The sequence below is a fragment of the Pelodiscus sinensis genome, chromosome 6 (assembly GCF_052426305.1).
Source record: "Pelodiscus sinensis isolate ZL-2025 chromosome 6, ASM5242630v1, whole genome shotgun sequence".
NCBI lineage: Eukaryota > Metazoa > Chordata > Testudines > Trionychidae > Pelodiscus > Pelodiscus sinensis.
The window spans coordinates 76826029-76846404 of record NC_143057.1 but is presented as its reverse complement, the minus strand read 5'-3'; the positions used below and the strand labels follow the sequence as shown (position 1 = coordinate 76846404).

At 44.6% G+C, this 20376-nt stretch overlaps 1 protein-coding gene and 1 pseudogene across 7 annotated transcripts in view; one reads left to right on the top strand and one right to left on the bottom strand.

Moving 5' to 3' along the window:
- TMEM161B (transmembrane protein 161B) overlaps nucleotides 1-18562 on the bottom strand; it is an 85421-nt gene extending 66859 nt beyond the window's left edge. For 5 of the 7 annotated variants that reach the window (XM_075932182.2, XM_075932183.2, XM_075932185.2 and 2 more), the window contains exon 1: nucleotides 18350-18562. Coding sequence is in view for 4 of the 7 variants with exons in the window: in XM_075932185.2 (XP_075788300.2) it covers nucleotides 18350-18352 (3 nt within the window). In the remaining 3 variants the exon portion in view is untranslated. The remainder of the gene's footprint in view (nucleotides 1-18349) is intronic. The other 2 variants (XM_075932179.2, XM_075932177.2) reach the window with 1 other exon arrangement.
- LOC149524172 (uncharacterized) lies at nucleotides 683-6143 on the top strand (annotated as a pseudogene).
- Nucleotides 18563-20376: the final 1814 nt, after the last annotated feature.

The following is a 20376-nucleotide window of genomic DNA, read 5'->3' as shown; positions in this document are numbered from 1 at the left end:
TATATATATATATATATATATTGCTTTAATAGGGGTATCTGTACAAAGCTGAAAACAATTACGAGTCAAACCAATTATGAGGCAAGAGTTATATCAAAAATGTGAATGATATTAAATGATGTCATATCAGTCAATCCCACATTTCAGAAAATAAGTTGTGCTGGTAAAAAAAATAAAGCTGATCTGGTTTAGAGGGGAAGTAAAGGTAGCCATAAAAGCAATATAAAACAAATGGAAGAAAGGGGAAGTTGATAGCAATGTTTACAAATCAAAATTAAGGGCTACAAAAAATTCAGAAGGGAAGTCCAAAGACAAAGAGAAATCTTTAATGTGTTGGCTGCACACAGAGAGGGTTTTTAAAAATATATATAAGAACAAAAGAATAGTACGAAAGATAGATCCATTACTAGATGGAAATGGAATTATCAACAACTTCATTATTAATACTTCAGTTCTGTATTTTAGGAAAAATAAATGATGTGTCATCTTATGGTAACATACTTTTCATTCCCTTAGTACCTCTGAAAGATATTAAAACAAAAGTTACTCAAGTCAGACATTTTTAAATCAGCAAGTCCAGATAATCTGCATCCAAGAGTTTTGGAGTTGGTTTTGTTTTGTTTTTTTAAAAGGGCTGAAGAGCTCACTGGACCATTAATGTTGATTATCAGTATGTCCTGGAATGCAGGAAAAGTTGCAGATTATGGATAGATGGATGGAAGGAAGTAAAGGAGGAAAGAAAGCAGTGCCAATTTTTAAAGAGAGTAAGCAAGATAACCTGGATAAGGATAGGCTTGTCAGCCTGACACCAATCCCATGCTCTGCGCTGGTTAGGCCTCAGTTGGAGTATTGTGTCCAGTTCTGGGCACAGCATTTCAAGAAAGATGTGGAAAAATTGGAGAGGGCCCAGAGAAGAGCAACGAGAATGATTAAAGGTCTAGAGAACATGAGCTATGAGGGAAGGCTGAAGGAATTGGGTTTGTTTAGTTTATAAAAGAGAAGATTGAGGGGGGACATGATATCGAAAAGGGTGTCATATGGAGGAGGGAGAAAACTTGTTCATCTTGGCCTCTGAGGATAGAGCAAGAAGCAATGGGCTTAAACTGCAGCAAGGGAGGTTTAGGTTGGACATTAGGAAAAAGGTCCTAACTGTCAGGGTGGTCAAACACTGGAATAAATTGCCCAGGGAGGTTGTGGAATCCCCATCTCTGGAGATATTTAAGAATAGGTTAGATGAATGTCTATATGGGATGGTCTACACAGTATTTGGTCCTGCCATGAGGACAGGGGACTGGACTCAATAACCTCTCGAGGTCCCTTTCAGTCCTAGTATTCTATAACAAATAACAGGACTGTGTAGCACTTTAAAGACTAACAAGATGGTTAGTATTCTATGATTCTATGATAATGGAGCACCTGATACAGGCACGGCTTTGGAGCAGAACCCAGAGCTAGAGCACGGAGCAGTGGAGCTGCAGGTTTTTGCCTAGAGCTGGAGAAGAGCCGGAGCACAGAAAATCTTGACTTCAACACAGTTCCAGGGTTTTTTTTTCATTTTCAATCCAAAATAAATTATATTTTAGCAAGAAAGTCCTAAAGGTGCCAAAAAGTTTCAGATTGGATAACAATTGATATTAACATCTACTTTACCACTTTACGTAATATGTCATAGTTATTCTCACTTCGGCTGAAATCAAGATTTAACGTACAGATACAAAATTACAAAGTTTTTTGGAGATTTGTCTTATTAAAGAATCAGATAATCATCAGACATCTGGCAACACTGCAGACTACTCCCACCCTTGTGCCAAGATTAGGCGAGTACGTACTTGCGTAGATTAGTTAGATAGTTAGATTAACATGTGTTTATTTTCAACCTTGTAACGTGTAGCCTCGTTACTCCCCAACAATTAATGTTGTACAACAGTGATAGCATGTACTAAGGTTACGGCACATACCAAATTTCATTGATATATCTATATTAAAGCGTTTGAGATATTAATTAAAAACTTGGAAAATATTTCAAATATTTTTACCACAAAATTTCATAAGAAAAAATAACTTACAATTTATAAATAAAAATTTATATTAATTATGTATATTAAAATACTTCTTTCATAAGAACATAAGAATGGCCATACTGGGTCAGACCAAAGGTCCATCTAGCCCAGTATCCTGTCTACCGACAGTGGCCACCACCAGGTGCCCCAGAGAGGGTGGACCGAAGACAATGATCAAGCGATTTGTCTCCTGCCATCCCTCTCCAGCCTCTGACAAACAGAGGCCAAGGACACCATTTTATCCCCTGGCTAATAGCCTTTTATGGACCTAACCTCCATGAAATTATCTAGCTTCTCTTTAAACTCTATTATAGTCCAAGACTTCACAGCCTCCTCTGGCAAGGAGTTCCACAGGTTGACTACACGCTGTGTGAAGAACAACTTTCTTTTATTAGTTTTAAACCTTCTCCCCATTAATTTCATTTGGTGTCCTCTAGTTCTTCTATTATGGGAACTAATAAATAACTTTTCTTTATCGGCCCTCTACACACCACTCATGATTTTATAGACCTCTATCATATCCCCCCTCAGTCTCCTCTTTTCTAAACTGAAAAGTCCCAGTCTCTTTAACCTCTCCTCATATGGGACCCATTCCAAACCCCTAATCATTTTAGTTGCCCTTTTCTGAACCCTTCCAAGGCCAAAATATCTTTTTTGAGGTGAGGAGACCACATCTGTACACAGTATTCAAGATGTGGGCGTACCATAGTTTTATACAGGGGCAGTAAGATATTCTGGGTCCTATTTTCTATCCCTTTCCTAATTATTCGTAGCATCCTATTTGCCTTTTTGACCGCCACTGCACACTGCATGGAAGTTTTCAGAGAACTGTCCACGATAACTCCAAGATCTCTTTCCTGATTTGTCGTAGCCAAATTAGCCCCCATCATACTGTACGTATAGTTGGGGTTATTTTTCCCCAATGTGCATTACTTTACACTTATCCACATTAAATTTCATTTGCCATTTTGTTGCCCAATCACTTAGTTTGGTGAGATCTTCTTGGAGTCCCTCACAGTCTGCTTCTGTCTTGACTATCCTAATCAGTTTTGTATCATCTGCAAACTTTACTACCTCACTGCTTACCCCTTTCTCCAGATCATTTCTGAATAAGTTGAAAAGGATTGGTCCCAGAACTGACCCTTGGGGTCCACCACTAGTTACCCCTCTCCAATCTGAAAATTTACCATTTATTCCTACCCTTGTGTTTCCTGTTTTTTAACCAGTTCTCAATCCAAGAAAGGACCTTCCCTCTTATCCCATGGCCATGTAATTTACACAAGAGCCTTTGGTGAGAGACCTTGTCAAAGGCTTTCTGAAAATCCAGGTATACTATATCTACTGGATCCCCCTTGTCCATATGTTTGTTAACCCCTTCAAAGAACTCTAACAGATTAGTAAGACAGGATTTCCCTTTACAGAAGCCATGTTGACTTTTGTCCAACAAATTATGTTCTACATGCTTCACAATTTTATTCTTTACTATTGTTTCTACTAATTTGCCTGGTACTGAAGTTAGACTTACCGGTCTGTAATTGCCAGGATCGCCTCTAGAGCCCTTTTTAAATACTGGTAAAAACTGAAGAAACATGTTAAAATATTAAAATATACTTTAATAATAATTTTGTGTAAAAAGAAAATGTGATAATTTTTGTCCAGAAAATCCAAAATAAATTCCAAGTACCTTAAGCAGTTAAGATAACACAAGCAGGTACATTATAAAAAATGTAATGATTTTGTTCATTGCTTTTCGAAGGTCATAACAAGAAACATTTGGATGCGGTAGCAGCACAAGAAGATTTGGCCATGGGTTCAACAAAAAAATCAAATCCACCCCCCATGATTGATAGCCAATTTACGGAAAAGGATCTCACTGAGGTCTTTACATTTGAATTTGAAAAGCATAAATTTGGGCTTTGGGGAAAAGCAAAGAAGAAATCGGCAATGTGCAAGGTGGAAAATGAAGTGAATGGCGAGCTCAAACCATGTAGCTTCAAGACATGAGAAACAAGTGCCGTGAAAAGTTTCAACCTTTGGCAGCATGTAAAATGTAACCATCCTGAAAACTATACGGCTCTGGTTACAAAAAAGGACCAGGAAGATGAGGCAAAACAGAAAGCTGACACGGCTAAACGACGTTCATCTGGCTCTTTGAAAACTCCCAGAGAAAAGATTTTTTGCGGAGCTTCATCTGAAAAGAAATTCAAAATTGAGCAAACAAAACTTGACACATATTTGAAGTCCTCAAAGGTTACAGTCACCATGGATGCCAATACTTTCTGTGATGGGCTGATGGAAATGGTTTGCTTGAGTTCAACACTGCTCACTACCTTCTGGCTAAAGAACAAAGGATTCCAAAAAATTGCAGGTGAAATGGGTCAGTAGCTTGGCGTTTCAATGGGGCACGAAGCGGTTCATCATTTAGTTGTCAGCACAGCTGAGTCTGATCGCAAAGAGCTCAAGAAAGCTTTGGAGCAAAAATTGTGCTACCTGAAAATGAATGCGGCAACCCATGGAAACAGAAATTTCCTTGCAATCAATGCTCAGTGCTACAAAGAAGGAAAAGATAAAACTGTGGTAAAAACCTTGGACATAATCGACACTGAAGGGCATCACGATTCTTCCTACGTGAAAAGTCAAGTAAAAGCTATTTTAGAAAAATCTGGGATCAGTGAAATGCAAGTGCTGAGCATCTGCGTTGACAATGTAGAAAATATGACGTGTGCCATCAAAAATTTTAGCAAATACAATGAAACCATTGCTACCTCTGAGAAGAGGGATGTGGACAGAACTGAAGCTATTTTGCCTGATGAAGGAACTAAAGGAATGGATGAAATTGAACTCAACATGGATGCTGCTGCACAATGGGTAAATGACCCTAGCCTCATACTTCCAACATGGCTTCATGAGGATGACTCAAAAGTCCAACTGATGAGGTGTGGTATTCACACTCTTCAGTTGGCAATCTGGGATGAACTTAACAAAGAACATGCGAAGAAATTTCTGGCAAAAATTCGACAAGTCGTTGTCAAACTACGAACCCCAAATATCAGAAGTGTTCTGCTTGATCTACATGGGGTAATTCAATCATTGGATACTGAGACTTGCTGGGGTTCAACAGTTGCAATGATTGATCAGCTTCTCATTTTTCAATCTTACTGTGAACAAGTGGCTGCTGCTGGAACAAGAGAACTCAAGTTAAAAGCTGAACGGGACGAAGTGAAGAACCTGCGAGACCTCATGGCAAAGCCAAATCAAACAACTGTGAATCTTCAAGCTGACGATGTAACCCCGGGAGTTTTAATGAAGGAATGGCGAAAACGGTCAAAATTCTTGCAAGAAAACGGTGGACAAATTGCAGAAGGAATTCTATCCTCCATGCACAAACGTGAAGAGAAGCTTTTTGACAATATTCATTTCCTTGCTGGAGTTTATGTTGACCCACGCTATCGGATTCTTCTTACCTCAAAGGAAATACCGAAGGCAAAGGAAGGGTCCCTTGATATTGCTCAATGACTCGAAAAACAAAATCTATTGCTACATTTAAACTCAGCGAAAGAGGTTGAAGAAAATGAAGCACAACAAAAGGAGTAATCAACAATCGAATTTGTGGTTTCGGAAAATTCACATCCTTCAGAAATAGCAAGCTGTTCTCAAACTTCCGTCTCTACTCTGAATTTGTTTGAGCATTCATCCCAGAGACATCTTCAACCATCACAGGGAAATGGAGATAATTCAAGCACCAATTCTTCAGAAGATGACGACTTTGAAAAGGAATTAGATAAACAAGAAAGACGCTGGCGAGTTTCTGCGGTTCATAATTATAGTGAATCATTATTCGAGAGAAACTTTCGGGAAGATTGTAAGGCGATGGAGTCTATCGGTAGGCTAAAAGTTCAGGCCATTCACAGCTACCCACACCGCATTCAGGCTGCCTGTAGAATTGCTTTGAGCATGCCAACAACACAAGCTAGTGTAGAGCGACTGTTTTCGGCTTTAAAGTTAACTTTAAATGATCTGTGGCAGGCTATGAAAGACAACTTGATTGCTGCAATAATTTTTTACAGATTGAATTATGAATGATTCTAGTTTGTATCATTGTTGACATTTAAATTGTTTTAAAACTGAATAAAAATAATGTTTTTTTCAAAATTACAGTATGAACTTTTTTATTTAGTTAAAAATTCATTTGAGTCAGAGCGCGGAGCGGAGTCGGAGCGGAGCTGGAGCAGTCACTATTGGTACTGGAGCAGAGCAATTCAAAACTTTGATTGCTCCAAATCCTTGGATACAGGATTTGATTAATAAGGAATTAAAAGATGGGGTGATGTAATTAGTGCCAATCAACTTGGTTTATGAAGACTAGATCCTCTTAAACTAACCTCATACTCTTTTTAGATAAGATTTCAAGTTGGTTGATAAAGATAACAGTATTGAATACAATACATTTAGATTTCTGTGAGGTGTTTGACTTGGTACCATTCAATATTTGGTTAAAAACAAAATATAAAATTAACATAGAAAACTTTAAACAGATTTAAAAATGGGGTCCCACGAAGACTGGTTGTGGGCCCTGTGCTATTTAACATTTGTATCAATGATCTGGAAGAAATCATATTATCTTCACTGATGAAGTCTACAGATGACACCAAAATTGTGGTAGAGGTAAATAATGAACAGTGCACTGTGTTCACTGATTCAGAGCCATCTGTACTGCTTGGTCAACTGAGTACAAACAGTACACAGGACTAAATAGAAACTTATACACATATGAAAAAAAGTTGTGGGAACTCGATCCTGTGACTGAAAAAGATTTGGGGGTTGTGGTAGATAATCAGCTGAACATGAGCTCTGTGTGCTGTTGCCAAAAGAGCTAATATGATCCTAGAATACATGAACAAAGGAAGCCAGAGTGGGAGCAGAAAGGCTATTTTACCGCTATATGTGACAATGATGCAACCACTGCTTGAGTACTGTGTCCAGTTCTGATATCCACAATTAAAAAAAGATGTTGATAATTGCAGATGGCTCAAAAAGCTATGAGAATGATTAAAGGGTTAGAAAACATGCCTTATTATAATAAACTAAATAGACTGAGCTCTTTTGTTAGACTAAAGAGAAGATTAAGGGGAGACAATTACAGCCTATAAGTATCTACGTAGGGAACTTCTATAATGGGTTCTTCATTCTATCAGAGAAAGCCATAATACGATCCATGGCAGCAAGTTGAAGCTAGACTGGAAATAAAGTGTATATTTTTGAGAGTTAGGACACTGGAACATTTTATCAAGAGTTGCGATGGACTCTCTTATCACAAAATTTTTAGAACAAGCTTGGATATTTTTAAAAGGTATGCTCTAGCAATTATTTTGGGAAAGTTCTATGACCTGTATTATGCAGAAGGCCAGGTGAAAAGACAACCATCCCTTCCGGCCTTGGAATCTATGAAAAACGTTTTTTTTAAAGGAAAATAACTAAAAGGTATGAATGCAAAACATGATTAAAATTGTTGATTTGCAGCAATCCAGCCTGATGGAAATCAGTTCAGTTTAGCCCAGGGCTACTAAACTTTGGAAGCCCCGCGGGGCTTCTCACAGCATATGCCAAGGGCCGCATCTTAAGTGTGGTTTCATGTACATGCAAATATAAAGACAAATATATGCAAATAAACTTTTTTCACACTGACAGACGTGAATACAAAGATTAAGGTAAGACTACACAACACGCAGGCCCCATTTACGTCTGTTCTGCTGATATTAATAAAATAAAATATTCACCCAATTTACCCCCATGACAGCACTTTTAATGAGCAATGACAGTCTAGGAATTTAACTACTAAAACATACAACAACAGAAGACCATTATAGTGACTACTTTTTTGTTTTGGCTTCCATGGACCACGTGTTGAACCTTGTGTAAAACCCAAACTGCATTGTGGGACACAAACAAACAGGCCGTGGGCTGCATGCGGCCCGCATGTTGAGTAGCCCTGGTTTAGCCAATACTAGACTTTCCCTCATGCCCGTTCACCCAAGTCATCATCTTTGCCAAACATACACTCGATTGATAGCAAAGAAAATCTGGGGGATGGAAAACAGTCTTGTATACAAACCCATGGGGCAACAGAGCAGGTGGTTGGGTTGGCAGCAGAGGAGCCAGAAATGACCTCCTCTGGTCTGACAAAATTCCTCATCCAGTCTGAAAGTTGCCAGAGTAGGAAGGTCCAACCTGTAGCTGGATGATATGAAACACACAGCCTTCAAGCAGGGTCCAGGAACAGTATCTTGTGCCCTTTGCAGCTGCTCGGTGTGAAAGATGGGACATACTGGGCTTTTCACCACAACACTACCCCTAGACTTCAGACAGACAGACAGACATCCTTCTCCTGCATCTTACATAGTAGCTTCTGGCTAACAGCTGTAGTTTACTGGTTAACAGACATATAGTAAAAGTTTTTTAAACTCTGGATTGAGTAATAACCACATTATACACTAGAACATGGGTGGCAAAAGCCACTCAGTGGTCCGGATCCAGCTCACCTAAGGCTTTGATCCAGCCTGCGCATCTATTCCAGGCCCCACTCCCTAGAGCGTGCCTAGGAGCCGTGAGAGCCCTTTCAACTGCTTCTATTTAAAGGGCTCATGCCTTCCCTGCACCTGCCAGTCAATGTGTTGCCTGATAGGCACAAGCCCTTTAAATAGAAGCAGTTGAAAGGGCTCGTGCTTCCAGGCAACATGCTAGCGGCGCCAGAGTGGCGAGTCGTTTTAACTGTTTCTATTTAAAGGACTCGCCCAAGCCCTTTACACAGAATCAGTTAAAAGGGCTGGCAGCTGTCGCCCCACTGCTAGCGCATTCTGTGGGAGCTACACGTGAGCCCTTTCAACTGCTTCAATTTAAAAGTCTGTCACCTTCCCCATGGCTGGCAGGAAACAGCCCCAGGGAAGGTGTGAGCCCTTTAAACAGAAGCAGCTGAAAGGGCTCGCAGGTCCCAGCTCCCAGGCAATGCTCTAGAATGGGGCCAGAGCTGCGAGTCCTTTAAATAGTGGGAATTGAAAGGGCTTGCAGCTCCCGTCTCTGGCTAACACGATTCCTGGGAACTGCAGGGGAGACGCAAGCCCTTTCAATGCCTGCTATTCAAAGGCTCTTCCCCTTCCGTTTGAGGCCCTCAACCACTTCAAAAAACTTTGAAGTGGCCCCCGCTCAAAAATTATTGCTCACCCACACTAGAACCCGAGCAAAAAGAGAAAAAAAAGACTACTGTAATTAGCAACTGTGTTAAATGGACACAAGCCATTATTTCCTTGTCCCAATATTCTATATCAATTTCAAATACAGTTCCAAACTACAGCCTAGATGATGGTGCAAGCATTTATACAACTTTCTGAAGCAGCATTCTGATCTCTTTAGAAAAACCAAGCTCAAAAAAGAAGAAAGCATAAGCAAAGAAAGGTAAGACCTCATTTACATCTCTAAGTAACAACTTTCATGTTCCCGTAATCCTATGTGAATAAAGCTTCCCAACTAAATATCATGCAGCTGGACAAGCACTGAAAGCATCATCTGAATCCATAAATAAAGGCAACATGTTTTTAAAGATCTATTCTTCAAATTAACATCTTTCTTAATACAAAATAAATCACAAACTTTAATTCTTAAACAATTAAGAATGTGAAAATGTTTGCAAGAAAAATTGTTGAAGCTTAAACTGTAAATCTATATCTATATATTTTAGAGTGCATCTTCCATCTGTGTCAGAGTCCATTTGTACAAGAACTCCTCCTAAATAGTAAGAGCAAGGGCCACCAAATTTGGTATGCAGTTTCCTCTTCTTCTAACTTAAGGTAAGGGTTTGATTCTGCAAAGACAACTGGAAGCCACAGGGAAAAGACAGCTTTCCATAACATGCAAAGGGAGGGGCTGGTGTTCCCAGGGATGGGATAGGAGAGTGACCACTGGTGGCAGCCATACCACCAAGGGAGTGGCCAGCAAGGCTGGGGCTCTGTCACCTTACCTGCCAGCACACCAGTAAGTAGCTGCCCCCACCCTCCTCCGTCCCAAACCCTTTCCCTCTTTCCAGCCCTTGGCCACAGGGCCGGAAGGGGGAGAGGAGGAAGAGAACAAGCCCCTGGTGGCCTGGGAGAGTGGTTAGGGGAAGGGGGAGAAGGACCCAGGCAGGCTAAACGGGCAGCCTGGGAAGGAGAACGTATCTCTAGCCCCCAGCCTTCCTGCACACCCCTGCATGCATGCACGCACGCGCACACACACACACACACCCTCCAATGCCCTGACTTGAAGGACCCAGGCAAGCTGGATAAGCCTGCTAGTTCTCTATATGTAGTATATGTCAAGAGTTCAAACTCAATTGCCAGTTTTTGGCACTGTCAATGGTTGTTCCGAGTGTTTTATTTTAAGAGAGATCTTTAATTAGTTAAAAACATCAATATATTTTAACCCAAATATTCACATCTGCTCAAAAATTTCAATTTAAACCAGTACAACTCTTGAGTGCTAATCCACGAAAAAAGTTTACTGCTTTACCTATAATTACAGCAGAACCATCCCCTAAAGTTGATACAATTATGCAGCTATAAATCTACCTCATACCATTGTAACTTATTCTCATTAGACAAGAGAAACAAGACCTGGATATATAACACCTTATAATGGTATAACGACATCCACATTCATAACAGTATAACGGTTTTATTTATTTTTTAAATCACATTCCTGAGACTTACATAGGTACAAAATGTGTGAACACACCAGGCCTGAATATAGACAAGGCCTCAAGTAAACTTCTCATTGACATGAATTACCAAGTGGCAGAGTTCAACAAATGACTATTAAAAGCAGCATGAGGAAGGAATAAACTAACCTATCTGCTACTGTTTAGCTACAACTTTCAGCAAGTATAGGCTCCCTTCCTCCCTCTCTATAAATGACAATTTAATTTTGAAATCTCTCTATATAAAACAATTCTCCACCCTCGCACAGACTCCCTGCCCAGACACTGTTCCGGGATGGCAAAGCCTTCTGGCAGCCCAGCCTGGGCAGATTCCGCCTCCCAAAGGTCCTTCCCGCTCAGCTCTGGCTGCGGCCTTTTCGTGTGGCCTGTCTCCCGGCCCAGAGGCTGCTTCGGCTGGTGCGAGACCTAGTCAACTAGTCTTTTACATCCTTAGTTGAAACCTTTTTGTGTTGGACATAATATTTTACTTTATTTAAAATGAAGTCTGGCCAACAAGGCCCAATCCTAACCCCAATCCTGGGGCAGGCCCCCTAGTCCAGCTCCCATCTGGCCACAGAAAGGGCTGATGGCAGACCACCCCTCCCCCTAGGGTACCACCCTGGGGCACAAGTAAGAAGAGAGGCCACAATCCAGCTGTGACAGATAGAGAGGGTTGATGAGTGTAGCAAGCAGGGGGCGCAGCTACCTGGTAATTATGTAAGGTGGGCCATACTCACACTACAAAATTTTATTTAAAATTCTCTGTAGCTGGAACTAGCATAAGCAAGGAATTTTTACACTGCCCAAGCTTTGCCTATTCTAGAATATTCACAAATACCAACATCCTTGTAACTGAACTAGTAATAATTTACTATAAACATTCTCTAAACATGGCCAGGGTTATAAAAATAAGCCATTCTCGCCTGTATGGCCAAATATATATATATAAACATATTGTATTCTCTACCAAGTTTCTCTAACATGACTGGAACCCCTCACAGAATAGCTCCCACCTGGCATCCCAAGCTGCTGCCTCTGATATTCCTCGTGACTGGGGCCAGACTGCTGGCCCCATCCCCAGGGACTATAGAATAGTCCAGTAACCCGATAAGAATTCATGAAGTTAACTGACTATTCAATTAACCAATATTTAACATCCCTATTCCACACAAGCTGTCTTTGCTGTATTTTAAATATCATGTGGGGAAACCAAGTTCCTGACAGTAAAGTACAGGCAGTCCCCGAGTTACGCGGATCCGACTTATGTCAGATCCGCAGTTACGAACGGGGTTTTTCTTGCCCCGGAGGACGGGAGCGGCAGGACGCCCAGATGCGCTGCGGTCCCGCCGCCCGCGTCCTCTGGGGCGAGAAAAGCTGCTCCGCATCTCCCTAGTCTGCTGGAGGGGAAGTCCCCCCCAGCAGACCAGGGAGATACTGAGCAAAGCTGCGGAGCACGCGGGCAGCGGGACAGCCCAGACGCGCCGCGGCTGTCTTTGCTCCGTCTCCCTGGTCTGCTGTCTCCAGCAGACCAGGGAGACGGGGAGCAAAGCCTTGGAGGACGCCGGCAGCGGACAACCACGGTGCATCTGGGCTGTCCCGCTGCCCGCGTGCTCCGCGGCTTTGCTCCCCGTCTCCTGGTCTGCTGGCCTCCAGCAGACTAGTGAAACGCGGAGCAAAGCCGCGGAGGACCTGGGCGGCGGGACCGCGGTGCGTCTCTGTCCGCCGCCCGCGTCTCCCTGGTCTGCGGGGGGGAGGGGGGCGCAGCTAGTGCCCCCCCCCAGCAGACCAGGCTTTTCTCCAGACGTCTGTGGTAGAGCAGCTGGGGCGCTGCCGGTTGGTTCCGCAGTGCCGCTCTGGGCGCTACTGGACCAACCCGGCAGCACCCCAGCTGCTCTGCCCCAGGCGTCCCCAAGTCAGCCGCTGCTGAAACTGACCAGCGCTGACTACAGGAAGCCCGAGGCAGAGCTGCTCTGCCCCGGGCTTCCTGGAATCAGCCGCTGATCAGTTTCAGCAGCAGCTGACTTGGGGATGCCTGGGGTTCTTAAGTTGAGATTCAACTTAAGAACCCCAGGCATCCCCATGTAAGTCGGAACTGGCGTCCAGATTCAGCCTGTTGAAACTGATCAGCGGCTGATTCCAGGAAGCCCGGAGCAGAGCAACTCTGCCTCGGGCTTCCTGTAGTCAGCCGCTGGTCAGTTTCAGCAGTGGCTGAATCTGGATGCCAGTTCCGACTTACATACAGATTCAACTTAAGAACAAATCTACAGTCCCTATCTTATACGTAACCCGGGGACTGCCTGTACTTAAGAAAATTACCAAGACTCAAAACACAGACAACTAGAGATGTAAGCGATTAGTCGACCACCTGACAAGCATATACTTGCTTATCGGGTAGCTGAGTAGTGACTCGACTAGTCATTTCCCCAACCCCTATCAGAGAGGCACCGCGCCAGCGGGAGTGGGGTGGAGGGAATGCAGGAGCTGATGATGGAGGAAGCTACTTCCCCACAGCACCATCTCAGGGGCAAAAGAGATAAAGGAGTAGCAGGGGACCAGCTTGTGTCTGGAAGCTCTTAATACATTTAAAAATCAGAGCCCGGGGTGGAAGCTAACCCTACTGCAGCTCTGCAGTTTCTCTCCTGCAGTTTCCCTCCTTATCAACTAATGGAGTAGTCCATGGAAAATCCATTGACTACTCAATTAGCTGATTAACTTCCCTAACAGATACCTCCATTGGCTTGATAATCCGGCTACAATGAACACATTTCAAAGGTCACCTGTATGGAAAACTTGCAGATGCTCCAATGGTCCAAATGCACCAGGGTTGAGCATATGGGGGAGCATCAGGGAGAGGGGTACAGTGACCCCTTCCTCCATCCACAAACCTGGAACCTCTCCAACCATGCCCCCATTGCATCAAGAGCCACCTGCACCTGGAACTCTGTCTTCCACTAAGCCTCAACATGTGCCAGGATCTTCCCAAACCAAGGTCCCCACCCCATGAACCCCCGATAAGCTGCACCCTTACAGCACCACCACAGCCCTCCTCCCATACTGAGCCCCAACCATCTTCATCTGGACATCTCTATAGAGTTCCATTCCCCCTGCACTGATCCCCTATGCATCAAGATTCTACACCAAGCTGTCTGCAGTGAGATTGCACCACATAGAACTGATATTAGAAAGAATTCTGCACCAAAAAACTAAAATTTTTAGAATTCTGCAAAGGCTTTTTATTTTTTAATTGTCAAAGTAACAGAAACACTAACAACATTTTCAATTCCTTTAGTAATTTATTTCAAACTAGTTAGCAGCAAATAATTGAAAATTGTGTGATTATATGGTTAGTATGTTTATTATGTTGACAAACAAAATATGCTGAACTTTACCAAAGTTTAGACTATCATGTGCTGAATTTTAATTTTTTTGATTAATTCCCTTAGAAGATGCAGATAAGCAACAGGCTATAACAGAAGGCTGTGCCACACCACAGAGCCAAATAAGCCGAAGATAGGAGGTAGTTCACAGACAGGAAGCGGACAGATGAGAAATGTAGCAGACCTTAAGCACTAGTAATGCTTCTTCTGCCTCCTGGCTTTACACCCACATTATTTGGAGCATGCTATTGTCACTTCAGAATTGGACTTTGTAAGTGCTTGTCGTGCTTACACTATTGTCTTTTAAGATGGATGGTTGTCATTCTATCACACAACTAAATGTAAAGTCTACCCTACATACTCCTATCCAGGGTTGATCATGACCACCTATATCATTGTAAAAGTACAGGGCCTTGCCTCGAATAGGACTGTACAGCAACATAGCTAACATTCATTGTCACACACACTTTCAGAAAGGAAGGTACAGCCATAGCTTTACATTAAGGACCTGTGTTCTCTAGACTTTTGATTGCCAATTAACTCAGGGCACGTAATGCTTTGAAGGCTTGAGTGGCCATGCCTCCCTCTTCCCCCATCTGAACCAAGCAATCAAATCAGTTGAGGCACAAAAGTCTAGTAAACACCCTCAGTCTACACAATTGAAAACGGTATGTTTGTGGGGGGAGAAAAGTTTACCTTGAAACACCAGTGATATTATGAGAGCCTAAATTACACAAGCTAAACTGCAATACACTACAACAGTGATAGTGACTAACTCTCAGGAGCCATTTGGCACTCTCTCTTAGTTGCACCTCTCTTTTTGGGTTATGAAAAATGTTCAAACAGATTTTTTGAGCTGCTACTATATATTGCTGAATATGCATACAATTATAATTTTTTACATCTCTTGGCAGGATCAGGATCTTTGCTACCAATCTTGATTCAAATATCTTAATTTTCAATGCAGAATTATTTCAGAAGTTTCATTTAGTAACAAATTCACAGATTTTTATAAACTACTTCTTGTTATAAAAATAGTAATAATAAAATAAAAATGTCCTATGTATCATTTATCAGAATACAGTATGGATTCCCAATCTTTTTCTTTCTGAAGGCTCCCCCAACATACAATAAAAACTTCACAGTAGGGTTTTAAGCGACTAGCCCACTACCCAAGAAACCTATGCTCATCAGGTAGTCGAATCACTACTTGACTAGCCACTTCCCTCTCACTTGCTTCCTCTGTATTTGAGGCACCAAGGAGAGAGAGAGCAGGAGCCGGTGCTAGGGGGAGCTGGCTTAGGAGCCAGTTCCTCCCAGCATCGTCACCACGAGGCGGGGGGAGGGGAGGGGGGGAAGAGAGCAGAGGCTCTTCTACATTTCAAAAGGAGAGGCGCAGCAGTTTGGATCCCACGCAAGCAGGAACTGCTTCGGTCCCTGTGGCGCCTCACCCTTTGAAACGTACAAAACACATGGGTGGCTCTTCTACATTTCAAAGGCTGAGGCGCAACAGGATAGCAAGTGCTGCCCCATCGACTAATCAAGTAGTGGATGGAAATTCTATCAACTACTCGATTAGCTGAGTAATTGAAATTTAACATCCAAACTCAACAGCCCATCTGTGCCACAGCTGTTTTTCTACATATAAAAGTCTACATTAAGGAGTAGCAAGCAAAGCCACTGCATGGGGCTCCAGAAATTAAGTTGCTCAGGTTTTGGCTTCAGCCCAAGATAGCTGGGTTCAGGGTAGCCTAATTACAACTTTCTGCCCTGAGCCCCAATTAGTCTATTGACAGCCCTGCTTGGCAGACCCCCCGAAACCTACTTGTTCTCAGACCCCTGGTTGAGAACTGCTGCTCTACATCTCACAATTATTTTAAAGTGATCTGTGTTCCTGAGCTCTATAAGCCATTTGAGTCCTGCTTACATATCATGTTTGTTTTTCCATTAAGACCAAACAGTAAGACCACAGCAGACTGTGAAGAGCTTCAAAAAGATCTCACCAAACTAAGTGATTGGGCAACAAAATGGCAAATTAAATTTAATGTTGATGAATGTAAAGTAATGCACATTGGAAAAAATAATCACAACTATAGATACAATATGATGGGGACTAATTTAGCTACAGCTACTCAAGAGAGAGATCATAGAGTCCTAGTGGATAGTTCTTTGAAAACATCCACTCAGTGTGCAGCAGCAGTCAAAAAAGCAAATAGAATGTTAGGAATAATTAAAAAAAGGTATAAAGAATAAGACAGAAAATATCTTATTGCCTCTATATAAAACCATTGTACACCCACATCTGGAATACTAAGCACAGATGTGGTCGCCTCATCTCAAAAGAGATATATCAGCATTGGAAAAGGTTCTGAAAAGGGCAATAAAAATTATTAGGGGTTTGGAACAGGCCCCATATGAAGAGAGATTAAAAAGATTTGGACTTTTCAGCTTGGAAAAGAAGAGACTAAGGGAAGATATGATAGTGGTCTATAAACTCATGACTGGTGAATAAAGAAAAGTTATGTGTACTTATTCCCACAATATAAGAACTAGGAGTCACCAAATAAAATTAACAGGCAGAAGGTTTAAAACAAAAGGAAGTTTTTCTTCTCTCAGCACACAGTCAACCTGTGGAACTCCTTGCCAGAGGATGTGAAGACTATGACTTTAAAAGGGTTCAAAAAGAGCTAGATAGATTCATGGAGGTTAGGTCCATCAATGCCCATTAGCCAGGATGGGTAGGAATGGTGTCCCTAGCCTCTGTTTGTCTGGAAATGGGTGATGAGAGGGATCACGTGAGGATTACCTGTTGTTCCCTTCCTCTGGGGCATCTGGTATTGGGCACTATCAGCAGACAGGATACTGGGCTAAATGGACTTTTGGTCTGACCCAGTATGGCAGGCATGTCCAAAGTCCGGCCCGCGGGCCAATTGCGGCCCGTGTTCCAGTTTAATACGGCCCCCGCTTCCTCCCCCTCTCCTGGCTCCCCGGCGCTCTTTTGAACTGGCGCACCCAGCGCGCCGCTTCTGGCCGTGCTGCCGCCGCCACCCATGGCCTCTGCGGTCCTAGAGCCTGCCCTGTAGGGCACGTCCGCAGCCCCGCTCCCCCACTCGGCTGCGGGTTTGCCCTGCCCCCTGGGCCACCGTGAGGCCGGCGTGCCCTGCGCTCTCCGCCCGCCTCCGACCCCGCAGGCCCTCCGCCTTGGGGCTGAGAGTGCGGGGACGGCCCTCACGCATGTTCACTTCTTCAAATCTGGCCCTCTTTGAAAAAAGTTTGGACACCCCTGCAGTATGGCCACCCTTATGTTGCTTTGAATCTTTACAAATAAATATAGCATTTTCTGTATAAACAAATGTGTTATCAAAATATTTACTTAATTCATTTTCAGTCCTGGTCTTTATGTGAGAAGTTGCACTTGTAGAATGCAACCGATTTTTATATGCTACTAGTTACACAGCTACAAACATAGCATATTCATCATTTTTGTTTAAAAAAGGCTTAGCTCAGTCTAAGTTTACTTCTGGGAATGCGCTACCACAATTAGATCAATTTTCAATCAATTTACCTGTAGTTTGTTTTCAAGCTCCCTTACCTATCCATTCTTTTCCTTGGCCAAACCTACTTCTGGGAAGTCTATTAATTACAGTGGATGGCTGAAGAAGAGCCAGCGAGAACATATACCAGCTCCTAGGAATTCATTAGCACGTTGGGATAAATCCTGGCTACCCAGAGATAGCCTGATGCCCTCCTCCACGCAACGCCCTCGGTGAGTGTTGGAAACAGGCACAGATGACTAGACCACGTACAGGATAACGCCCCTCAAACCGCAGCAGGAAAGAAGAAAGTCACTTCCCCCTTGGCTCCGGGGCAGAATAGAGTTACCGACCATTTCTGCCCCACTCCCGGGATCCCGCCAAACACAGACCGAGGAGCCTCTCGCCCTGCCCTTCCCTTCCCACTCGCAGGTTAAAGGACCCGCAGAAGACACAAACCGCATGAGCCCACGTGCACCTCGGGGACACCCCCCAGGGGATCTTCCCCCCTCCCGAAGACACTGACGAACGCTACACAGGAGCCACCTGCCGAACCCGCAGGCCAGGCACCGCTTGCCCAGTACCGCTACCCGAACGCAGAGCCCGTGTCCCCGGCAGGGGCCCGGACACCCCAGCGCCCTCCCCATCGCTCACCATGTTGCCGCTGCCACTCCAACCGCCCGGCCTCTCCCAGCGCCCAGCACATAAATCCGCGCGTGCCCCGCACTAGCAGCCGCCGAAGGTTTTTTTTTTTTTGGGGGGGGGGGGGTGATCTTGGTGCCCAGGGAGCCCGGCGCACACCGACCCTGCACCGGCTTCTGCCCGGCTCACGCCTCACAGAGGTCACGGCAGGACCCCATCACGCAAGGACCCTTAGAGCGGCCCAACCAATTGCCTGCACAGATAGGACTCCGCATGCCAGCCCTCACCAGAACCACTCATCCTATCGCATCGGCGGGGCGGCTGACACGGGGTAGCAAGCAGAACAGGCTCCTGCCCAGGAGGAAAACAGCCGTTCTATCGGCCATTTTCCGTCAGGCGCAGGTGGGCAGCCGTTACCCCAGAAAGCTCAGGACGGCGGCGGGACCTCATTCACGTGACACGGGAGGTCACCACCAAAGCCCCCACGCCGCGAGGGACAAGATGAGTCACCCACGCGGGTTCCTAACACCGTGTACCCCACTACTGCCCCTGCCAGTGGGCCCCATGGGAGGGAGGGGCTAGAGAGGGAAGGCAGTTAAGAGAAAGCGACCGGGCTTGGGAGGCCGAATCGGAAGGACTAGTGTAGGGGATGGGAGGTGGGTAACCTGCTCGGATCATTTTGGGGGGAAAGGGTCTTTGGGGCTACAGAGCCTGACGCACTGAGGTCACTGGCTCAAACGAGCCGGTACTGCGAGAACAGGGGGGAGGGGAAGTAAGGTGTCGCTTGTGCACCTGCGCCGCCGGCTTTTCTCCCCGAGCATGCGCGTTAAGAGCGGCGGCCATCTTGCATAAGCCCTTGAACCCGGAAGTGGCGCGGGTGTTGCTGGGTGACGAGCGCCTCTTGTGGGGCGGGGCTTGGTTGCCCAGCGGGTGTCTGACGTTGGTAGGCTCCCGCGGTTCTTTTTTTCCTTCCTGTCGGTCGGTGGGGCGGCGCCTTGGTGCAGTGTAGGTGACAGGAATTTGGGGCCCGAGAGGTCTCTGTGGCCTGGCCTCAGTCTGCAGCCGTCTATTGTTCCTTGGGAGCCGGGGCCGCGCCACAGCCGCCGCGCGCGTGTCCCAGCTCGTGGGGCGCCACCCCCCCCCCCCCAACAACAATTCTGCTCTTCCCCCAGCCCCGGGGAACGTGCTGCCCACCCGCCGGGCCGGAGAGAGGGACAGACTGACGCGCAGCAGCCACTCCCCGTCTCCCCTGCACCGCTGTAGCGCGCTTCTCCGCCTGCGGTCGAGATAAGCAGTTTTGATCCAACAACATTCCTGGGCGTCCCTTGCAGCGCCTAGTTAATTCTGTCCCGCAGCACCGTTGCCCAGGGCCGTTCTTCAGAGGGATGGGGGGTCCTACGCAGTAAGCTGATGTCCCTATGCCCAATGGCAGGGGAGGGGTTACGATTTTTTTGGAGATATGTTTTTATATACCTGTCTTGGCAAATTTAATTACCTCTTGAATGGCTCTTTCACAATTTCAATGTTCTGCTAATAAGTCAAACTGGCTTTTTCACTTTTAAGTTAACTAGATCCTCTCCAGAGAACAGAGCCATAGAACAGGGATAGGAAGAAGCAGGTGGGTGGACATTAAAAACCAGTGGTTCCCAAATGTTCAGGTGCCTTACACAACTGTGTATCCTTGTATGGATAAGCATGGCTCTGTGATTATCCTCACAACTTGTAGGTTCAAGGTTATTATCTCTCCGACCTCCACTAATCTGTGCTCCTCACCTTGAAGTCTGCATGAGATCTCTTTCTCCGCCTTCCCATACAAAGACAATTCTATTGCCAGTTATTGCAGGTGGTGCTTCAGAACCAAGAGGTTTTATACCTGTTTACTAGAGATGTTAGATATCATGTTATTGAATAGTTGTGTTACTGCATACAGTATTATTGGTTATATGATATTTGATAGTCCCTCAGGGCAGAGCTGGCAGCCAGTGTGCTCCAGCCTCACTCCCAGGAAGCCCCCTGACACCTCATGCTACTGCCTCTCT